Consider the following 23,504-nt stretch of genomic DNA (forward strand, 5'->3'; position numbering starts at 1 on the left):
GGCCCGGGCTCCAGACAGGAGCCAAAGCCGGTCTCAGGCTCCCAACATGTTGAGCTGGCCCGCCTTGGGCACAGCCAAATGGTTCTGCAGCTGCCCCTTTGTCCCCCTTCCTTAAGTAAACAAAGGACAGAAACAAATTAATGACCTACATTCACGGCAAACCTCGCACGGCCTCCTCACGGAGACACACACAAACACACACACACACACACGCACACACACGGGGAGAGAGCAGTTGTCTACAAGCAGATGTTCACTTACAACACTGCAGATTGCAATTAATGATCAGCGAGCAGCGCGCAACCAGAGGACGGGGTTGTTGTATTTTCTGCAGCAGTTATCATAATGTCTGCGGTCTGGCTGGAATTATGGCGCAGAGGAAGGCAGGTACACTGAAAATACGGAGTGCTATTACAGTTTTGGCTAATTTAAAACTTGAAAAAGACATTCTGAGCCCACCCCAAAAAAAAAAACCTTTCCTCCGATGGTCATTTTGCTCGTCCGTCTAACGCTTCACCTCCGTCCCGAGCTTTGGTTTAACTTGTTTTGCAGTTTCAAAGTTTCCTAAAGCGTCAAGCAGGCAGTCATCAGACAGCGGACAATGTCTTGAAGATTAGGAGCGAGCTTATCGCGTGAGTGTGCGTTGGGGGCTTACCGAGGAGACCATCTGTGGCCTAATGAACGCTGCTCCTTGGCCTCTGAGTGCAGGGGCTTTTAATGCATCTGCAAGAGCAGGTTTTCTGAGCAGCGAGACACGAGCTAAAGCTGATTTCTGGAAACTACTTGAGGAGCTTTGGATGTGCACGCGTGTATGTGCGCACGCTGCTGTGCGTGTGTGTGTCGGTGGGGTTCTCGAGAAGCGGCTACACATTTTCTCCTGAAGTGCAGCCCACACCTTCGCCAGGGGCGGGAGGGTAGCCGATGCATGTGCGCATGAGGGGCCGAGCGACGCTCGCCGCCATGCTGAGTCCAAGCATTGCTCACCGCGGAGGGTGCGCTCACGAACATGCACACACACGCACACACAAACACATAAACAGCTTCCACCCACATCACGAGCTACTGAGTAAGTGGACGCCAAAACCTCCTGCACAAGCCCTTCTGGAAGCTTTAACTGTGTGTGTGTGTGTGTGTGTGTGTTTGTGCGCGCACATGAAAACCTGGCACATTCATGTGTCCCTGCACAGAACTATGATTTATACGTCCCGTTTTAATTTCATTTCATCGTCTAACAGTCACGCCACGACTACAAAGAACGAATAAAACAACTTCACGCATTGATTTTTAATTTCAATATTCTTATAATTTATTGCAGTTTGCACACAATTTAAAAATGTCAATAACAGCACGCCAAAAATTACAAAACTAAACACAATTAGAATTCACTCCCCTTGAGAAAAAAATAAAACATAAATCAACCCAACTATGATTGTCAAAGCTAAATGACTAAATCTCCCCCCAAAAAATTAAAATAAAAGTGAAAGAAAATAATCTCAACGGGGAGCAAATATATCTCAATCAAAATCCGCTTGTTTTTTTTTTTTTTTTAACCCCCCAGACGATGATTGTCCTTTTTAAAAGACTCAGTCATTTCACACACACGCCCACCCCCCCCCCACCCTCCTACCCCATAAACTGTCTAAGACATTTTCTTTATACCTTGCTTTAAAAGAAACCCCCCTCTTCCCGTTAGTTTTCAAGTAAACACAGCAAAAGATGGGAGATGTTACATCAGGGTGGTTAGTTCACAGCGTCTTGAACAGTTGACGTCACTCCCACAGCTCCACCCTACACTCACACTTATAATATTTAAATTAAATTAGAAAAAAAAAAAAAAAGAAAAAAAAAAACAAAACAGCAGACTACAGCAGTTTAAGGCGGTCAAGTACAACCAGAGGAACAGAACGGAAAAACAGCAGTGAACGATGAAAACAACAGCAGGAAGGAGTGAGCCCATATGCAGAGACGCTGCCAGTGAATAAGAGAATGTTTCTGGGAAAAATGAGACGACGCAGTGCAAACTGCCGCAATGTCACCCACACTGCTGCATTGGCAAAGCCTGTAGGTGCCACCAGATGACAGGGCGGCACACACACATACACACATACACGCACGCACGCGCACACATACACACGTCAAAGGGACATTAATGAACACGCGAATATGCGCGTTCAATAACGCGCTCATCTGAGAGCTTCATCGTAAAGTAGTGCCTACGAGTCGAAACGCCGAGCGTTTCGGTAAAACCTCCGCGTGAATTTTTTCATTTTTATATTTTCCCCCCCCTCTTGGATTGTATTGACGCTGGACCATTATTCTGAAGACAAGCAAAAAGAAAATGATTTAAACCTAATTCAAATGAGATTGGGATAAAAAATTAAACTTCAGCGTAGAAAAAAAGAAAAAAAAAGTTCCCAATTACATGGTCAAAATATAGTAAGACGTTGTTTTCTGATATTCGATAAATGTCAATGTTTTTCTTTTAAACGAGCGTTTACAGTATCAAATTCTTCCACACGGCCAGAAATCTGTCCGTTTGTTTTATCAAAAGCATCTTTTCAGCAAAAAAAAAAAAATCAGATTTAGCTTCAGAAGGTGCATTCAGGCATGCCAATTTCTCCCTCCATCTCTTGATCATGTTTTAAGTGAAACACACACACACACACACACATGTGCACACACACACCTGGAGAGGCACTCACACGCGATGCCTCGAGGCATTGGTGCCGCCGTGTTCAATGTTGAGTGTCGATCGCTACCGAATCGGCGCTGCTCGGTTCGACGGCGTGCCGGGAGACACCTGACCCCTTCGGCGACAAACGCGAGAAAGCTCGGTTTCGGCCTCCCTCGCCCGTTTTCCCCTCCGCTCTCCAGACTTCAGCCCCATAGGCAGAAAAAAAAAAAAAAAGCCTGTGAAATGGCTGGAGGTGGAGGCAAAAGATGGAAAACAAACGCCAGGGGGGAGCGAGGGGAGGAAGTGCTGGGTGGACAGAGCCTCGGGAGGTTCAATTGACCAGTAATAACAAAGTCACGCACGCTTGTAAACACACACACACACACACACACACACACACGCACAGTAGAGAGATCAGTGCATATAGACAACAGGCTTAAAAATGCTTCATCATAATCACTTCGACATCCAACAGAATCACATTCTGTAACACTCTTCTCGGAGCCCGGCGACAAGACGTGCGTAGATGAGTAGAGCAATTCTGCTGAGTGTAAATGTTTCAAGGTTTCCCTCCCCGACCCTCCCTCGACCCCTCCCCTCGATGCAAAACGAAAAAAAAAAAAATAAAAAATACAACTCAAAAAGGTTTTAGGACGAAAAAATAAAATAAAAATCAAAATTTCATGCAATTGTTTTCCCCCCTATATTTGTGAGAAATATATTCAGCTTTTCAACAGACTGCACCCTGGAGTAGTATTCACAAAAGAAAAGGAGAGCCCGTGGTCAAATATTTGATCAATTACAATGTGTACAGTAATACAGCAAATTCACATTTTTATTTTTAAAATATACAGGTTTGGACGTCATGCAACAACAGCAGGTCCCCGAAAAAAAAAAAAAAAGAAAAGTAACAAAATATGAATAATAATAATCATTAATTTAAAAAAATTAAGATTTAAAACTATAGCAGAACAATATACAACAACCTTAAATTAAATACCTTTTCAAGAAGAGATGTTTTAAAAGACTGCCAGCTAGATTTAAGAAAAAAAAATCTATTAATAACAACAATAATAATTATTATAATAATTTGTAAAGATCTTTTTCGGGTTTAGAAAATACTTCAGATTGGTTGGAAGTGAAAAAAAGGAGGCTGTGCGTTGCATGAGCGACATCAGTTTGTCTGTCAGTCAACTTTCCCCTGAACACACATTGCCGAGGAGCTTAGCACGAGAAGCGGGGAGCGCTTCGCCAGCACACTTCCATGCCAGTGGAAAAAAAGCAACACACACACACACACACGCACACACCCACGCAAACACCCACGCAAACACACACGCACACACCTTTTAAACCCGTGTGTGGCGGTATCGACTCGCGGTGATCACAGATACCCGTTTAGTGTATTGTAATGCTTTTTTTTTTTTTTTTTTTGTCTCGCTTCAGTGTGTTCGACCTGCAGATTGTGTCGGACGACGCCGGCCGGGGTCGGGAGCGTTGGGTCTAGAGATGAGGCCGAGACGGTGCGCCCCTTTTTCGAAAAGGGGGGACGGTGCCGTAGAAGCCCGTGCCGGGGGCGGGGGGGAAGGGGGAAGAGGGGAGGGGACACGATGGGGCGCCACCGAGCAGAACTTGCGCCGAATAAAAAAAAAAAAAAAAAAAAAAAAAAAGTCTGAATAAAATAAGAATAAAAACAAATGACCCCAAACAAACAAAAACTCAGTAGTAACATTTTCATGTGCTATTAAAGTGCAATTGAATGAGATTTTGCAACATACAACATGACTCACTTAAACCCCTCGAATATTAACTTTTCCATCTCCCTAACGCCTCCCCGGGACTCGCCGCCCCTTTTCCACCCTCCGCCCTCCTGATCCTGCCCCGCGCTCTGAATCTACTTCCACAGTTCCTGGGAGCTGTCCTCGATCGCCCAATCCCTGACATTGGGCAGAGCCAGCGGTTCGCTCTTCACTGACAGCGAATTGACCAGTTCGCAATGGAACTTGCGGATGTGTCGGTAGAGGTCCCCGGACTGCGTGAAGCGCCGCTCGCACCACTTGCAGGCGTGCGGCTTCTCGCGCGTGTGCACCACGGCGTGGCGGCTGAGGTTGTGTGAGTACTGGAAGCTCTTGCCGCAGGTGGTGCAGGTGTAGGGTTTCTCGCCCGAGTGTGTCCGCTCGTGGCGCTTCAGCGTGTACATGCAGGAGAAGGTCTTGCTGCAGATGGTGCAGGTGGGGACGTTGACGTCTCCGGCGGGCTTGGAGCGGATGCCCTCCTGCTCCCTGAAGTGGGAGCTGAGGTGGAGCTGGAGGATGTGCGGGGAGGGGAAAACCTTGTTACACAGCGGGCACATGAAGATCTGGGTGTGTTGGGCCGACAGCATGTTGGAGACGTAGGGCAGCAGGGAGCTGTCCATGCTCGCCGCTTCGGCCTGAGCGCGCTCGTTTTCGCCCCCGAGTATGTCCTCGCCGTCCGCGGTGGCCGAGGGCTTCTCGTCCCGCTCCAGCTCCGAGGCCAGGGAGGCCTCTCGCAGGGCGGACAGGTGCGCCTCCAGGCCAAGTCGCCGCTGGACCGACAGGGGCCCTCCGACCCCGTGGTGGGCCAGGCCGCCGTTGGCGTTGGGAGTCGTCACCTTGGCGATGCCGCTGTGCTCCATGTCGTAGTCCCCGCCTCCCAGTTCCTCTTCCTCGTCCGACGCCACGCCCCTCTCCACTTTCACCCTGACAGCCAATGGGCTTTGGAGGCTGTCCGGCGTCGCCGCTCCGCTGAAATAGGACTGGTGGTGATTGGCGTGGTTGCTCCCGGCGATCGGCTTGACCGACAGGTCCAACACGCAGTCGGCCGCGTCGCTCGACACCCTCCTGCCCCTGTGGCCCCCGCGGGAGCCGACGGAACGCTGGGACCTCTGAGAGAGAGACCCGGTGGAGCTGGTGGGGCTGCCGGCCGGGGAGAGCAGCTTCCCGCCCGCGGCCAGCCCTTCACCGCCCTGCGTCTCCGTCTCCACGCCGCCGGGGCTGGCGGTGGCCATGGCAGGCGTCCCCGGTCTGTCAGCGGACGGCAGCCTGAGCCACAGCGGCCCTCCCTCGGCCTTCCCCTCCTCCTCTTCGTCGCTGTGAAGCAGGTCGGCGGTGGCGGGCCGGCCCGTAGACCCGTCTGAGAGACTGTCGGCCTTGTCGGAGCAGCTGGACCCGCCGTCATCCTCTCGGCGCGTGCTGTCCGCCTCCGCGGTGGCCTTCTGCTTCAAGCGTTTCTTGCACACCTTCACTATGTCATACATGTGCAAGTAGCTGGCCGCGGCCAGCACATCCTCAACGGGAAGATCCTGGAACTTCAGCTTGCCCTCGTACATGAACTCCAGGAGCAGGGAAAACGCGGGGGCCGTGACAATGTCGCTGTTGAGGTGCACCACATCTCTCTTGTCCAGCTGATCCTTGTAGAAGAGGTGAAAGTACATGCTGCAGGAGGCCAGCACGGCGCGATGAGCGCGAAACTGGGCATCGCCCACCAGCACCGTGGAGTCACACAGGAAGCCCTGGTGCCGCTGCTCGCTCAGACACTGGAGTAAATGTCTGCTGTGGTCTGGGAACTCCATCCTGCCGTCCTCATAACCTGCAGACGCAGAGAGGCAGAGTCAAAATCGGAGAAAGACGATCGCCGATATAAAGTAAATACCGATATGTATAAATATCAATATACAGGTTTCAATTCAGTCCGGGAGTTTTATTGCTTTTGTGCTGCGAATAAAACGAGGCTTCGGTGCAGACGAGTACGATAGAAAAACGCTAAAATATTGGAAGAAATGCGAATCGCCAAAAGACCATTTAAATTCACAGAAACACGGAGAAACAAATAAAAGGCAAGACGGGAGGCCTTCTTTTAAATTAAATACGCGTCTGAGATAAATATTCGAGTTGAGCTCAGAGATCGGGGTCCTCGTTGTTTGACGGTAACTCTGGCTTTTTCAGGTAAAATCTCATTTTGCTCGGGCGAAATGATTTCAAGAGTCCAATTAAAAAGGCGTGGAGCGGAGGAATCCGAGGGGCGAGACAAACAGCGGCAACACATATGGCACGAGATGCTGAGAACAGACGACCGATGAGACAACAGGCTGGCGGAGGAGACGCCGCAGTGAACGATGGACACGACCGTCTATAAATTCAATCTAAAACGCGTCAAAATAACAATAAATAGAAAATTAAGAATCCACATTTCCCGACAATTAACTAAGCACAAAAGCCTTGGTTTTTAAACGATAACACGCACAAATAATTGCGTTAGAATTGGGGAAAAAAAAAACATCAACGGCTCACAGGTACCTGCGGAGGTTCGCATTCATTCCGTTTTTTTCTCACTCACAAGTCTAAATAAAAAAAAAAAAAAAAAAAGAGCTGAAGAAAAGATTTCATTGAAAAAAAAGGAAAGGAAAAAAACACAATGAAACTGTAATTGCGCAGTCTAATTCAACAATGAAAACAAGTTAATTAGGAATGGCGGATTGCTGCTCTCCCTCTGCATCTCTAACTCCTCTGCCTGCACTCCTGGATTGTCGCTGCTCCTACGCTGGTTATTTTTATTAACCCACTTTGGCCTGGCCCGGCACAGCCCTTTTAGGTAACCGGCTTTCAGCTGCACACACTGTCCTCACGTACACAACTCACACACTTAGTACCAGCCTGCCCACCAGCCACCTCCACAGGCTAAGTCGGGCAGGAAAACTGGCCAATTGAAACTGCACTGTCAAAACAAAACAGCTTGTCCCCTGTTTAACCTGCGAGCGCCGGCTTTAGGTGCAAGATTATAGTTGCGGAGCGAAAAAAAAAAAAAAAGAAGAAAAAGAAAGGAGAAAAGAAAAAGATGTAAAACTTGCGGCGAAGCTTTTCAGGGGCGCTTAAAGGACTGGTCGAATTTATCTGGGTGATAAAAATGAATGAAAATGCTAGATGACGGAGGAGGCTGGTAAGGAAAGATATCCAAGGAAAATCATTAAATCCCACCTGTTAACCAAGTCGATTTGTCCCGCCTGAGAAAATACATCGGCCCCGCGCTGCACTCTGTTAACCAAAGCAGTTAAATCACCTCATTTGAATGAAGCTCAACCCAGAATGACAGCGTTGTGCGACTCGGATGTGTGTGTGTTCCTGTGTGGCCGGTGTGTGTGTGTGTGTGTGTGTGTGTGCTCGCCCAGAGCTTGTTCAGACTACTTTTAATGAGGGGGCTTACGAGAGAGTAGGGTACACCAACTCCCACCCCACCCCCCTCTGTCCAGCCAAACCCCTGCGCTGCGTCCTCCTCCTCCTCCTCCTCCTCCCTCTAAACACACACTATCCCTCACTCACGCACTCCTTCTCATCTGAATCTTAAGGAGAAAAAAAAACCCTGCACATCCGCCCCACAGTAGGAGCTGCCCTCTCCTTCACCCCCCACCCCACCCCTCAGCCCACCACCAAGAAGAGAAGATTTACAATACAATCACTGTAAGTGCCCTGCTCGTCACAGCATCAATCCTAATCCTTAAAGATGGCTAAAAATAAAGACGGCAGTGGCGGCGGCGGCGGCGGTGGGGAGGGAGCCGTCGGCGGAGGCTCAAGAGGGCAGCAGCCCCGTCACCCGGCCGGCCCGGCCTGCCAGCTCAGGGGTCTGGGAGAGAGACACAGAGGGGCAGGGAGGGAGAGGCTGGGACGGCCAGGGAGGGAGGCTTACCCACATCTGATCCAGCTGACGGGGGCCATATGGCAGCTGCTAGCCAGATAAAGAGATTAAGACTAGGAGGGAGTGCGATTACAGCTGTCTAGCCAATTCAGGCAGCTCAAATCTGCAACTTCTAAATTAGTCTCCTCTACTCCAGCCGACAGGAAAAAAGCGGCTCGAGCAGACCGCGCACGATTTCAAGTGATTTTAAAGCAAGTTGGATTTAAACCAGGAGTAAAAAACAGATTAGATTATTAGGATTAAGTAACTGCTCTTTCTATTTACACTTTTGCTCTTTTATTAACTGAAACCTGCATCCTGATTATATTGACTAATAATTTTTATTTATTTATTTTTAAAAACACTTGTTTTACAAAACAACTCGGGTTATCTGTTTGAGTAGAACGAACAAATGATCGAATAAATAATCCGGCTGAGAAAGGGAAGCAATGGATTTAAAACCCTTTCCCGCGGTAGTAACTTCTCACAAGGCACCCGACAACACAATTAGGGGGGAAAAAAAAAACGCAGCGTTTCAACGTAGCCCTCGGATGTATAAACTAAAAATACGGCAGGGTTTCCGGGGGCTGCAGCGAGCCCTCGGACGGGCAGCGACAGCACGGGTTTACTACTGAAACACTCAGCTGCAGTTTCACACAGCGCTCACGCTGGTCTGACACACTACAGATCCCAACAACAAAACAGAATCCACAAGCCCCGGACTCTCCTATTCTGTTCACTCTCTCGCACACACCCGACCGCATACAATCTCTCTGTCTCTCTCTCTCTCACTCACACACACACACACACACACAAACACACACACACACACACACACACAAGCATGAAACGATACCTGCAGCAGTATGCATCAACTTGATTAACTCCAATGTAGCAGAATAGCTGAGCTCTCTGGCTGGGAATGGCTGTGTATCTCTCTCTCTCTCTCTCTCTCTCTGTCTCTTTTTCCTTTCTTTCTTGCTCTTTCGCTTCCTCGCTCTCTCTGAATCAATGAGTGGGTAGAAGAGGAGAGAAGAAGAGGGAGGCAGGCAAAAAAAAAAAAAAAACCCACACTGTTCAAACTGCGAGGGACAGATGCAAAGTGGAGGAGATGTTGGAGGGGGAACGAGATACCACCTCCCTCCTCCTACTCCTCCTCCTCCTAACTGGCGCTGATCGGCAGCCACAAACACACAGCGCGCACGCACACACTCGCGCACACACACACACGGAGCACTAACTCTCCCAGGCTGCCGCTGAGACTCACAATAAAGGACTGGGGAGGGGTGGAGGCGGTGGAGGGATGGAGGAGGAGGAGGAGGTGGGGTGGATGGCAGCCTGTCAGCTGCTCTGACATCATCCTCAGATGGAGATGCTACCTCCAGCTGTGCTCTTTCTACAGCCATATGCTGCCTCCTCTACACTCCTGCCACCAGACTCCTCTTTCATTTTACCAACACCACACAACTTTGTCTCTTTTCACCCCCTTTCGTTCTCTCTCTCTCGCTTTCTGTCTCTCCCTAGCTGGGAAAAAAAACACACTGGTTGACTAAATGCAGCGGGAGGCTCATTTGTTCATTGGAAACTGGGAAATAGGCAAGTTTAACTCACAAAAACATATGAATCGAAACCTAGTAGGGAAACTCTCAGGTGATCGGAGGCTTTATCACGATGTGAAACAATTAGAGGTAAAGCCTTTTTAAGACCGGTTGCTTTTTAATAGACGTGAATATGTTTATCTCAAATACTCTTTCGGTCACCCTGCTTCCTTCCAGTAACTACAAACAAAGGCCAACACGGCACATTTGCAACTGACAGACGCACGCAGCTGATATTGTTTTCTACTTGTTCACGGTTCAGCGCCGCTGCCTGGTCTTGTATTCATTCATTCATTCATTCATTCACCAAATGACTCGTTTGCCCGTCTGACCCCCTGCAAGGACCCCTTGGACGGCTAGCAGAAAAATAAATGAAATGAGGGAAACAATGGACAGGAAACAAACACTGGGAGAGAGCCTAATGAGTGCAACCACCACACAAATGGTTAACAAGGCGTTAATAAATAGGGGAGAAACTTAATACACACTTTTATTTCACTTTCAGTTTTAGTGAGAGAGTGGACTTTTCTTTTTTTTTTCACAGGCGGCGCAATCATACAACACTTTCAAGTGTGTCGAAGGGTCGGGACAGTTAAATGAGATAAGACACTACAGACTGCGGGTACGAATCTGCAGGGAGCGTCCCGCACGGAGGCGCACCTCAAGTGAGATTGTGGTTAATCCCGTTCTAAACGGCCAGATTAGGAGAATATTAAATCCGGTATAATGGATGCGCAACATGTGTGCACAACACTACGCCATGAACGATTACTTCAGTAAAGAAAAGAAACGTTTTTTGTGTGTGTTATTTGTTCTTTTTCCGATTGAAAGTGAGAGAGAGTGTGCCCGCAAAAACTCGGGCACAGGTGCATCCACGCAAACTTTAATCCCAACTTCCACAAGCGGGCCGTTACACGCATGCGCCCCGCGGCTGTAACGCGGTTACGGGTGCCGTTACAAGCACCCGCAGCCGCTACTCCCAACGTTTTTTTGGGAGAGGACGAGTCGTCCGGGCGACTTACACCCACCGAATTTCAACAATGTCATCATTACAGAAAGAAAAAATAAATAAAAAGGACAATCTTAAAGTTGACGGGGGTCACTTTTCAACCGCCGGTCGTGACACGGCTACTTGAAAGTGACGCTACGGTTTGGACGCTTTAAAGCTGCGCGAAGTAACTTCCGAAGGAAGAGTGCGAATAACCACCACCACCACCACCACCACCACCCCCACCTTTCTCCCTTTCCTTCAAATAAATCATGAATTAAAAACACAGCAAAGAAACCCGGCGACACACACATATATACACACACTCACACACTCAAACCGACTCCCCCGTAGCTAGCTTGTAGCCCGAGCGAGGCTAACAAAGTAAAGGCGAACGGGCTCGCGGTGCGCCGGGGCTATTTCCAGTTGTTGGCCAGGCCCCGGTGCTATGACAACAGCTGCTAAAAACACCAACGAAGGAGAGCTAGCGCGGTGCGCCGACGGGAGACAACACAGTCATGCTAAGGAAGCTTTAGCTTACTTTCCCCCCACCGCAGCCGTAAACCCACCCTCTCCTCGCCGAGCCTCCTTTCATCGGACTCCGGGTATTAAGAGGCAGCACTTACAGACAACACGGTCCAACGTCTTTCCTCCGTCAACCTCCCCCCCTCCCCTTCCCAGCCACCTCCTCCTACCTCACACCAGCCGCCTCTTTTCTTCTCTTCGCGGACGAGAAAAAAAAACTAGAACGACTTTGTACTAATTTCCATAACAGGCTGTCGAGGGCGAGCGGGCGGAGGGGGACCGGGGAGTCTAAGCGCTCTGCGGCGGCCAGATGTTTCCGAGCTGTTGCTGCTCAACTCGGGGCTGAGGGGGGGGAGGGGGGTGGCGGCGGAGGGGAAGCGAGGAGGGGGACGGGGGACGGAGGCGAGTTGACTGGCACGGCTCGGAAGCCAATGGTGCCGGCGAGGAGGAAAGTGAAGGCAAATTGGAAGCGGCCCTCCAGCGGAGGAGAGGCAGGTCTACCTCTTCCGGGCTCCCGTCGGCGTAGGTTGACGCCAGGCAACGGCGGACGAGGCGGCACACACACAAGCGAGCCAGCGCTAGAAGAAGAAGAAGAAGAAGAAGGAGAAGAAGAACCTGGGGGGGCAAACCTGGTCTGTGAGAGTCGGCGGAGCGGACTGGCGCAGCGGTGAGAGAGCGGAGAGCGGCGCAATGCGTCCTGGGTAGGGTAGTCCAAGCGGGGCTGGGTGGAGGGGGGTTGTAGGCGGAGCTGCTGTGAGCAGGTGCACCACCTTGACTGGAGGGGTGGAAACTGTCTCTTTTGCTGGGAGGTAAACACTCGTCATTCAATCCAGAAACGTTTTTTTTTTTCTTTTTTTCTTTCTTTCTTTTTTTTTTTTTTCTCTGGAAGTATTTCAATTACAAATCAGTTGGCCCCCATCCATCGTGCGTTTACTTTGGATCTCGGTAAAATTGAAAACAATGCGTCTCTAAACGACCCGCAAATTGGGAAATTTCAGCTCGCATAGCAGAAAGTGGACGGCGCGGTAGAGGCTGTGTCGTTAAACGTATTATAACCTGTATATTATTGACATAATACACATGTCGGAATTTAATTATCATACTGTGTTTGCAATTCTGTTCGGATGCTAAACTGCATTTCGTTGCCCAGTTCTTGTACATGTGTAATGACAAAAAAGTTGAATCTAATCTTATCTATTACGTTAAAAACGATAGCATACAAAGTATCGGATAATGTAGAAAACAAAAAAAATCAACTGGTTTTTAATGTAGATGTTAACATCTATGAAATTTAAAGTTTAGTTTTGTAAAATTTGCAAAATCCACTCCTGTAAATGCCTGCAAATCCTTTCTGCAAATAAAATTGCAACCAATTAACCTACGCCAGTGAGGCATCTGTCAAATCAACGGGGAAAAGGAAGGTTTGTCCCAAAAAATTAAAGATGTGTATTCAGTAGGTGTTATCGGTTAATTGCTTTATATAATCACTGAAGTCGACGTTATTGCCTCAAATAAGCATGAACATTTGACTGTTTTGTGTAATTTAGGCTACGAGGTTTGTTAAAAAACAAATATTGTTTCTAAATGAGTAGCCTTTAACATCTTACTGATACAAAACTTTTCTCCCCTTGTTTTTTACATTAAACGTTTAATTTGAGCGTAGAATAATACAGTGCATATGCTTTTCTGTGAATATTAATCAAGCACCGCCATAAGCCATGAGAATGCAGGTTCTGTGTTCTCTGTTGTGCAGATTTGACTTATTGTATCGATGGTATCACAATCCTGGACAGACGGATGGCAACTCAAACTACTGGAATCAAAAGGTTCAATTTAGTGACCAAACAATGACTTTGTTCATTTTGAAAAATAGCCGCAGGCAGAGCATCTTAAAATGGTAAGTGACACGTAGAAGGGCTTTTCGTAGTTGCACTTGACAGCCCTTTAGAACCCCTGAGGTTTCCACATCTGGATTATCTTCACATAAATTCCAAAGATAACAACCTGCTTTACATCAAAAGGAGTGTCGGTGTGCTTGGAGATCGGGTTGCTTCATGATTTACCCATTTATATTTCCTTGTTTCCTGAATGGTTGTGGAATATGCCGCAGTTACGATAAAAAAAATTGCTTTTGATTCCTTTGTAATATCATATCCCAGTGTTTTTGTTCATGCATAGGACCCGACTCCTGACCTGACGCCCCAATGAGAGAACAACCTAGATTTTCCATGTGGTCACGCGTAGCATATTTTTCAGTATCTCCTGTGCATTGAAGCGATTCTCCCAAGATCAAGCGTTTTGACAAAGGCATGGCACTGTGTGCAAAAAAGAGCAAGAATCGTGAGCACACGTGGCATTTGACCCGTGTGACCAGTAAGACACATGTTTTTGGTTTTAATCAAACTCGTTCAACCAGAACCTTCATTGAGGTTTGCATAACTTCATGTTCCTTTCCAGCACCATGCCACCATGCCACATGTGGCATGGCATGGTGCTTCCAAGCTTGTTTGACCTGTACGTCTGGGTTTGCAATAGGCAAGTCGTTGCCTGTGTTCACGTCAACTTTTTACCGATCGGTTTATCGCCTGCCGCTGGTCTCCGTCACCCTTTTCCAGGAGCAAAATAAACATCGTCTCGAGCAGGAGTGATGGAAAACAAGATAGGAAGCAGAGGCACATTGCAATGCTTGTTCCAGTCAGATAAAAAACGAGAAAGGCAAGTAATGGAAGTTAAAAAGAACACGAAACACAATTTGACACCCTTAAAACGCTATTACATCAGGGGTAAATCTGCTGAGGTTTTTGGCAGGCGGACATAAATGAACACCGTCTGAGTGGATACAAAACCCTAATTAATCAAGGTTTTTCCTCGGCTGCTGTTAAAATGTTATTTTCCAAAAAAATCCCCTCACATGTGTGTCACTGGGACAGACATTGAACGTCTGTTATGGGAGCCTTTACATGAAAAAGTTGGGTTGCCTGAGTGAGTCCGTGGGCCTATTTGCATCCCTAAACCCGGCCTAGTAAACTAATTGGCGTTACTAATAGATGGCTGGATGAACGGCATCTCTGTATGGTAATGAATTCACACGATCCGGTGTCATAGCTGAAGGACTTGTTAAAATGCAAATGAATGATGACCCTGTTATGTGTCTATCAATTTGGGGATCCACTTACCAGCGCAGCACAATGAGCCCCTTGTGCATGAATATACAATTAGGCACACAGGCAGGAATAGTCAAACATCAGACCTGCACATAAAATTGGATGTGAGGGCAGGCTTTCAAAACTATCAGCTAATTTGAGCAATAAATATAAAGCAGTCTAGGCGGGCTGAGAGTTTCTCTGTACTTTGGCTTTTTTCAAATGTTTTTTAATGTTTTATTTCCCGACAGCTGATTTCTCCGCGTATTCTGGAAGATGTGAGGTGTGGCAGATGCAACTCAAAGACCAGCTCCGACAGCAAAGAGAAAGATTGCATTATGTAGCCTTCAATGTATCAAAATGGGTGTGTGTGTGTGTGTCTGAATACCGCAAGAGATTCCTGTACAATATTCAAAACTTATTTCCCTGCGCCTGTATTTCTCTCCCGGAACCACATATTGTTTTCCCTCCCACAGATGCTAGAATACAGCCCAGTGATTGTTTGTTGTGAGCGTGCGTGTGTTTGTGCGTTTGTTCACACACGTGTGTGTTTATGAGTCACAGTGCAGATCAGGCCTGTTGTTTTAAATAGTCCAGTCTGTATACTTTAAAGCATCACATCAAATCAGTGTTTTCACCCATTTTTCTTGAGAGAACAGAGGTGATTCCCATCTCTCAAGGTATGACAATAAAAAGTGACCAAATGGTCTGCAAGCATTTTACAAAACCAGAAAACTGGGTTCTTAAGTTATGTGGAATGTCAGGCTTAGTCATTAATTTCCTTTTCTTGGTGCCAAACCCAATTAGGATATTTCAAAAGATGAGCGTTTCACACACCCATAATAAAAGGCCTAGTTAGAGTGAACATGCAAAGATGCAACCAAGTTATTCCTGTGCTCTCTGAACGTAAGAATGACGAGCCCTTGTGGCAGATGGGCGGTCACAGCAGAAGACCACACCGGGTGTCACTACTGTCAGCTGGGACGTGCACACCGAGACACCGTGGCTCGCCAACATCGGATACGTTTGAAAATATTGCTGCGCCGCTCAGATGGTGAAGTTAGAATTTAGAATTAGCCTTTTCCTCCTGCCTCGTATGAACAGTTTGGGCTGCTGGTGCTCCATGATGTTACGCTCACGTCCTCGCAGCGCCACTTAATAGTTTCTGTTAAAATGTTGGAAATAGTCTACTTAAAATATCTACAATCTATAATACCTGCTCTCTCTGTCTCTCTGTTCTGTCTGTCCTATGATGTTCGTAATGACATTTTAGCTATCTTTCCCCTTTCCGCCTCTGGAGGTCACTGTAGATCCCGTGATGAATAGTCAAATTCATTCATTTCAATGACTAAGGCTTTTGTAACAATTATTTACGTTTGCCGAGATATATTTGCAGTTGAAATCAAATCAGAATAATAAGGGTTTTAAAATTGTATAATTAAAAAAACACCCATTATGATTATTTAAATACATGTCCTGAGGAAATAGTAAAATTATGATTTTCCTCATAAGCTTTGAAAAGAACATTGTCAACATGAAAATACCTTTCTGATGTTCTATGCCAATTGAGAAATTGCTAAGATGACTTTACCGTCACATAGACAGCAATCTGACTTCTTACATCTAATGGAAAAAAAAAGACGGAAAAAAGATGGAATGGCAAGCGGGTCAAGAATAGCAATGGTGTTGTAAATGGTTTGGTCATTTGTATCAAAGGTGCATCAAAATCCATTATGTTTTTAAACTAGATATCACGATAAAGTATCAATGTTGCAGAACATGTACTATTAAAATCCAAATATTTATCTATTTTTATCTATTTATGATCTATTTATCTACCTGCTCTATTTCCAGACTTTCAGAGGCCTCTTTTGTTTTGTCTTTTGTTCCCTGTATTAATCATATTAAATTTTATGGCATATAAATATGTATCATTTATATTTGCAGCACCTTGCAGCATAACTGCAGTCTCAGAATATAAACCAGTCCAAGATGCCTTTTTCCTACAGCAACTGCTATTACAGATTGTACACTTGATATCAGATTGTTCATTTCATCAGATTATATGACGTTTTTATTTATTGCCTCTACGCTGTTTCATCGGTCACTCAGTATAACTGGCCCATTTGGTGTTGTTGATCCTGTAATCCAGCAGAAATATTGGTCCACTATAAGGCGGTCTTTGCATTGATGGACTGAACGTTTTTTGATGAAAAATGTCAATTTGCAGAGATATTCCCTCCAGGCCGTAGTTCTCACTTGGCTACAGAGCAGCAGGAGACCGCAATAATGAAATAAATTCATATAAAAAGAAGCTCACGGGGCAGCAGACAATGCACCATCATTATCTCACTTTTACAATTTCACACTGACGCCGGAGCCGGATGTAACTTGAGATCAAAAAAAAAAAAAAAAGAAACGAGAAGGGGGAAAAAAAAAAAATAAAAATAAACCAGCTCAGACACTTTTCAGGAGAATGAAAAATCCAGCGTTGCTGGAATAACCCACGCGTCCTCTCTGCTTGGCTTGCGCTACCCCGAGACCAACCATCCGTCTATCCATTAAACAACAAGGCCTTCGAAACTAAGCAAAGTGGCCCTCCATTAAGTGTGTCCCTCAGCTTACCTCATCAACCCAGTAATGGAGGCATGCAAGAGGGGGAGACACTGGCTGGCTGACAGAGGAAGAGGAAGGGAAGGAGGGTGCAGACAGATGTTTGAAGCTCAGCCCCGGGGCCAATGAGATTAATCCATCCTCCAAGGCAGAGACAGAAACAGAACGAGATGATGGCGATGTTGTGCGCGAATGCAATTGGCTGGCTACTTTCCGCTCCTCCATTCCAGCAGACATCTTTGTTTTTTTTTTTTGTTTATTTTTTGTTTTTTCGAACGACTGGAGGAGCATTCGAACAACCCACTACCGCTGGATCAAGACGTGATCGTCCAACGAATTCTTCGGTTTTCAGAAGAGAAAGCTCAGCTCATCGTGAAATGATAGCAACACCTACTCTTTTGTGGGATCACTTGTGATTCCTGGAGGGTTTCATAGCTTTGCTAAACTTGTTGTTCCTGCGGTGACGTATGGCCAACTAAAACCCGATGTCCTCAAACCGCTGCTTCTCCGTTAGCAGCGTTATACCTTGTGCCAGTAGACATTTACTTAGGTTCCTGACAGAAACAAAGGAACGTTGGAAAAATAGATGAAGACTCAAGGATCTTTTGTTTTTACCCCTTCCTCGGGGGATCTGGTGTGAGTGTGTCAAACAGCGAGCCTTGAGTCGCCCATTTACCGCATCATTGCGCTTTAACACCCCAAAAAAACTCACAGTTATAAACATCACATGGAGACGGCACAGCTGCAGGGTGGTAGACGGTTTAAAACACGCTCAGGACGCACATTTCTTCGATCAATCGATGAAATCATACCTTTCTGACGTAAAACTAAAGCGAGGAAAACTTTTTTTTTTTCCAAGTCAAAAAACAAAATGTTGGCTATAACTTAAATATATACCATCCAGCGCAAACATGGTCTGTCACAACTTTTGAGGAACTTTTTTTTTTTTCCTTTCTGCTTACTGTGGGTGGAAGTCCACCCATATATTTTAATGATCTGATCATCTGGAGCCGCGCGGCTGCTCTTGTAGGCGGTCTGGAATGCAGCCATTTTGACTGAGTGTAAAATATTCATGAACTATCAATGGTAGCCCATCTGACTGGCTGGGGAACAGCTGCTGAGTCTCTGTGCCTCTAGAGGTGCAGCATCTGTCCATTTGAGCAACGTGAATATGTGTGTGAGTGCACGGCATGTGTGTCTGTGCACACGTGTGCCTTTCTGGGCATGAGTATGTGAGTGTGTGAGCGTGTGTGTGTGTGTGTCTCAGGGGAGCTAGACATCAGGAAGAACAACTGTGTATTTAACTTGCCTATCTCCAGATGGCGGAGGATCATTTTAGAAATGATCAAAAAGCAAGTCTCGGTTTTATCAGGATTTGTGCTTGTCAATCAAAAGTCCTCCTCACACACAAGGAGAAAGAGGAACTGCTGCTGCGGGCTGTGCCGCATGTGTGATATGCTAACAGATATTTCACCCCCTCACATCACAAGTCCTTACCATTCTATAAGCGTCTGTTTATGTCGCAGAACTTCTTCCGTACGAGCGAGTGCGTGTTTGCACCCGTGTGCGTTAAGCTCACGGAGAGAGCCATGCGGCCTTGGCGGCGGCTGTATGATGGACATCTGGAAGCTAAATTGGTTAATGGCACCTCCAAGCCAAAAGCCAACCGTCCATCCCCTTGTGAGAGTGTGTGTTTGTGTGTGTAAGGGGGAGGGGGGCATCTGGGCAGATGTCCCTGCTGGATATTTAGGGTCTTTTCCCTTCTAAATGATATGTTCTTTTTTTCCTCCTCCCCCCCTACCCCCCCCCATTTTCCATATTGGAGCTCAGAGTTCACTGGGAAATCACAGCGATGAATCACATTTTGATTTTGATTTCACCATCCATTGTTCCAACTATTTTATACTTTCAGCAGCTTCCTCACAGCAGCACTGCTTCCTTTCAACATGCCATCTTGAACCCTGCAGTGGCCACAGAGAGAAGAAAGTATATTGCAGCAGCCGGATATATCTTCTTGCCACCCATTGTTTTTGTTACCATTAGATATAGTTCTTCTCGAAAAAAATGGGGCATGGAGAAATTTTAGAGTGTGTGTGTGTGTGTGTGTGTGTGTGTGTGTGTGTGTGTGTCGGGGCAGCAGGTCCCAAAAATGTGTGATAGAAAGAGTGGGAACAAGATAGATCACATGAAAGAATTGTTCTTCAGTGTCAGATATATCTCATTGTCCCAGAGAAGCAGCCCAAAACTCACGGTTATGCAACTATTGAGTTATAGAAAGGCAGTTCACATGATGACCAACGTAATTAAAAGTCAGAATGAGATGTATCCTATGGATACCAATTAATTAAATGGTCATAATGTCGTTAATAACACAAGATAAACACTTGCAGCATAAGGAGATGAGATGAGATGTACTTTCACGATCCCGTGATCGGGAAATTGTTTAGCAGAAGCAGCAAAATATACAAGGACAAGACAGTGACATCCTAAAAATAAAAAGTAAAAAATAAAATCAAATAAAATAAACTCTGAAGTGTAAAAGTATCAAGTATAATCTAAAAAAAAAAGAATACAATAAAATAAAAAAATCCATACATATTTACCAATATACAGGTAAAATACAATAAAATAAAATGTCTATACATATTTATCAATTTACAGGAATAAATCATGAGCAAAGTGGTGACGTGAAGTACTGCAGTAACTGATTTGAGTGTGTTATTGTATAGGGTTATGGCATGAGGTAGGAAAGATTTCCTGTATATTTCCGTTCGACAGTAGAGCTGTAAATAGTTGGTATCTGCATTCTGTGCTGGTATGCTTATCTTGCACAATAATGACAAATGTATCTTGCGGTCACAAAATGAGTGAATCTCATCAGCACATCGGCATCATGGCAAACACTTGCATAACTGATCAATGTCGCAAACTCCTGTTTGCCCTGAAAGCAAATACCTATTTTAAAACCTTTTGTAGGCCTCTTAAATGTCCATAAGCAAACACATGCACGCACATAAATATATGTATGTACACATATAGATAATTCTTTCTATATCTACTGGAAATAGACTGCTCTACCGTCACAAAGTAAGACTTATGGTGACGTCCGCATTATTTCAAGATATAGAAATACAGTTTCTAAGTAAAACCCAATCAAACAAAACCGATTACAACACAATAATCCAGACAAGCTGTGAATGCATCCAAACCATGTTTTCATGGAATAAGTTTTTATGGCAACAGAAGAATCTTTTTTTATCTATCTGGTTTTGAGCACCTTTTTTTTTCTCTAAATTTTTCTCCAAATTCTCTAAAAAAAACCTTTCTATTTGTTGTTTTGCTTATTGTTATCATCATTGTTTTGCCTTCCGCATACACATGGTGACTAAATAGGGAGAAAAACTTGACGGACATGGTTTTTATTTCAAAAAGAAGGGATGTAACAGGATCATCGTGTCCTCCGGGTTCTTATGACATCACAGTTTTTCCAGTCTCGAATCAATAAACACATCACAATCAAGAGCCGAGGCAAAATATAACACCGATGTTTGCTGGTCGTCGGGAAACTACAAAAGCTGCCATAGCAACAGAGAAATATGGCGTGCAGTGCTTCCTATGGGTTATCTAGCATTGGGACGCTTGGCTGCAGTCTCATCTGCCAAACAGCTCTCAAAACGAGGAATTCCTTGATGATTAAAATCTACGGACGACTTTTACCTTTGTTCAGAACCGCGAGCAGCAGCTTATCATAAAAAAAGATCAAATAGAAAGAAATAAACACCGTTTTAGACTTCGGAGGATACGTGCTTTGATATGAGTCATTTTAATGAGTCCTCCCTCCGACTGCCAGTGTTTAACTCGGTTTGTTTAACACGGTTTCAGTGGCAAAACATTGCATTAAATCTCCGAGCGCCAAATATGGAAATGGTCATGCTTGCGCTGCTACAGGTGCCAGCTCTGTCCAGGCAGAAAACACACGCAAACAACCCAAAGAGAGAAAAACACTGACATGGACAAGGCTTTGAATAAATAGGCCACGGCAGATGCACAACACCCATGTCCAGCGCACAAGCAGAGGGTGGACAAACAGTGGCCTGATCTCCTCAAATCTGTATTGCAGGATCTCCAAAAAGATGCGGGAATGAAAAGTGCAACTGCGGCCCCTCTCTCTCTCTCTCTCTCTCTTTCTCTTTCTCTCTCCCACTCTCTGCGGTCCAGATGTCACAGGAACTTGCTAACAGCTGCAGTGGGAAATTAGCCCCCAGGCAGTGAAAAGGCTAATACACACAGAGGAGAGCGACCAAAACAAAATGCCCCCACCCACCCACACACACACACTCACACACACACACACACACACACACACACAGACAGACATACACACTCCAAAGTGACAGAATAGGATCAGTGGATAAATGCCCACTGTGTCTCAGTTCAGAACAAGTGAGCGTCAACACGCCGCTCCGTGTTGTTGCACGTTAATGTTCATATACAGCACCGTGTAACTCTACTACATCAGTTGTTGTCCTCCCGGATTCATCCATTTAAAGTTTGAAAAAAAAAAAAAAAAAAGTGTGTATACGGGTGATGGTGCGACAGCCTGCCAGCCTGCTGCCACAGTGCCGGCCCCCAAGCCAGCAGGAACATTTGCCTTGTGGCTTCAATTCCCAGGAATGCCTAACCTGCGCCAGCTGTTGAGAACATGTTACCTGTGCCAACAATGCGCCGGCTCTGCCCACCACATCAGCTGCTGCTCTGTCTCCATCTGGGTGCGAGATTGCATGTGTGTTTGTTTGTCTGCAGCTAACTGTTTCTTTACACATCTGTCTTTGTGATTGCATCTGCATGCATGAACGCTCAGCGTCTCTTGTGTGTATACAGCGAAACGGTGCCAGGTTATATTACGAATGTATGGATGCTTCTAATATAGAATCCGTGTGTACCGTCTATTGTGTATGTGTGTGTCTCCATCTGTGTGTGCCGGGCCTCCCCGTCCTGCATCTGGAGCAGCACTGCAGAGGCTTTCCAACAAGGCCAATGATGGTCAGACTGCCAAACAGAGCCAGATGTTGGTTCTGTAAGCCCCAGGCAAAATGAAGCAAGCCAAACATATAATGAGTATTCAGGACTAGTAAATTGCAACCGCTTGTATTTATTTCTTTATTTTCAGAAAAAGAATGAGAGATAAGACAATAAAAAAGGGGAGACGTTGGAAAACGGGTTCGAGAAAAGATGAGACGGAGTTTTTTTTGTTCCCCCCCAGCAGTTATATCGCGATAAATAAAAGCATCAGGCTAAAAGCTATTTCAATCCATTTTAGGCATGTTTCAAATATCAGTCACGAACGAAAGGAGTGTTACCCCGGGACGGAATCTACTGGCCTTTTCACATTTAAACCTCAGACAAAGGCCCAAAGCAAGGATTGCAGGTTTTTTAATGTGCAGAAATCTGCTTCGGTTGACACGAGTTTCACATTGCAGCGGATATCCACCTTGTTATCCACCTCCGTCTCCTTTAGAGTGACCGGCGAGGATACGAGCGTTGGACGGCTTGCATATAGAGATGGATGTGAGGTGGGCGAGGGCGGAGGTAGAGGAAAGTGGGATAATTAGCTGCTGGAATGCGGCGACGGCTTCAAGCTTTCAGGAGAAGGGGAGCCGGGAGGAAGTGAATAAATGGAACCGCAATCTTGCTGTCGTCATAGATACGAGCGCCGGTGGAAACGAGCACCACCTAAGAAGTCGAGGCTTCAGATTTCGGCCGAGGTGTCTCAGATCTGCCGGTGTTCCGCTGACGCTTATAGTCGGGCCTGAAAATTAGAACAAAAATGGAAAGGATAAAACAAAATTTTCAAACTGAAGTTGAAAGATCTCAGGAGGAGGCAAATATTGGCGGAACTCAGAACAAGACAGAGGAACACCAGCGGGCAGCGGTGATGCGTACCAGCTGAGCTAGGAAATGTGGTGAGGGGTGAGTGAGGATGAAGGATGAGGATGGAGGGGGTACTTTATTGGGCGCTTGATGAAGATGAAACGCAAGTGCACCTCGCCAGCCCTTGCAGAGAAGCTCCGCCCTGCTCTCAGACGACAGGCTGACGAGAGGACGGGGAGGGAGGAGGAGGCAAGTCGCAGCACGGTCCAACACAAACAAGCTGCAAAGGAAAGACTCCCACTGTCAACTGTGTTCAACACTGGATTGACTGTTTCTGTTAAGAAATTTGCTAATCTGCTCGGCAAATTTACTGAAATCAGCATAAAACATGTTATGATGATGAT

General features: G+C 46.1%; 1 protein-coding gene across 4 annotated transcripts; it reads right to left on the reverse strand.

Annotated features, from left to right (window-relative positions):
* Positions 1 to 1,281: 1,281 nt before the first annotated feature.
* Positions 1,282 to 11,657, reverse strand: zbtb18 (zinc finger and BTB domain containing 18). Of its 4 annotated transcripts, none has more exons than XM_086172536.1 (2): positions 11,644 to 11,657; positions 1,282 to 6,283 (listed from the first exon to the last, which is right to left on the reverse strand). In XM_086172536.1, exon 2 carries the CDS (start codon positions 6,264 to 6,266, stop codon positions 4,569 to 4,571), a length of 1,698 nt encoding a protein of 565 aa, XP_086028662.1. In that variant the 5' UTR covers positions 6,267 to 6,283; positions 11,644 to 11,657; the 3' UTR covers positions 1,282 to 4,568. The 4 variants fall into 4 exon arrangements, with proteins under 4 accessions (XP_086028662.1, XP_086028654.1, XP_086028644.1 ...); XM_086172528.1 differs by lacking the exon at positions 11,644 to 11,657 and adding an exon at positions 9,219 to 9,544; XM_086172518.1 differs by lacking the exon at positions 11,644 to 11,657 and adding an exon at positions 8,379 to 8,589.
* Between the last annotated feature and the right edge of the window lie 11,847 nt (positions 11,658 to 23,504).

The sequence above is a fragment of the Fistularia commersonii genome, chromosome 2, assembly GCF_037954325.1.
Source record: "Fistularia commersonii isolate RoL2024-O1a breed Wild chromosome 2, RoL_Fcom_v1.0, whole genome shotgun sequence".
NCBI lineage: Eukaryota > Metazoa > Chordata > Actinopteri > Syngnathiformes > Fistulariidae > Fistularia > Fistularia commersonii.

Coding starts and splice junctions, on each gene's coding strand:
- zbtb18 (XM_086172508.1), bottom strand. CDS start 7,708: ATGTATTTTCTCAGGCGGGACAAATCGACTTGGTTAACAG. Junction 6,284..7,668: donor CAAATCGACTTGGTTAACAG/GTGGGATTTAAT, acceptor CTGCGTCTGCAG/GTTATGAGGACGGCAGGATG.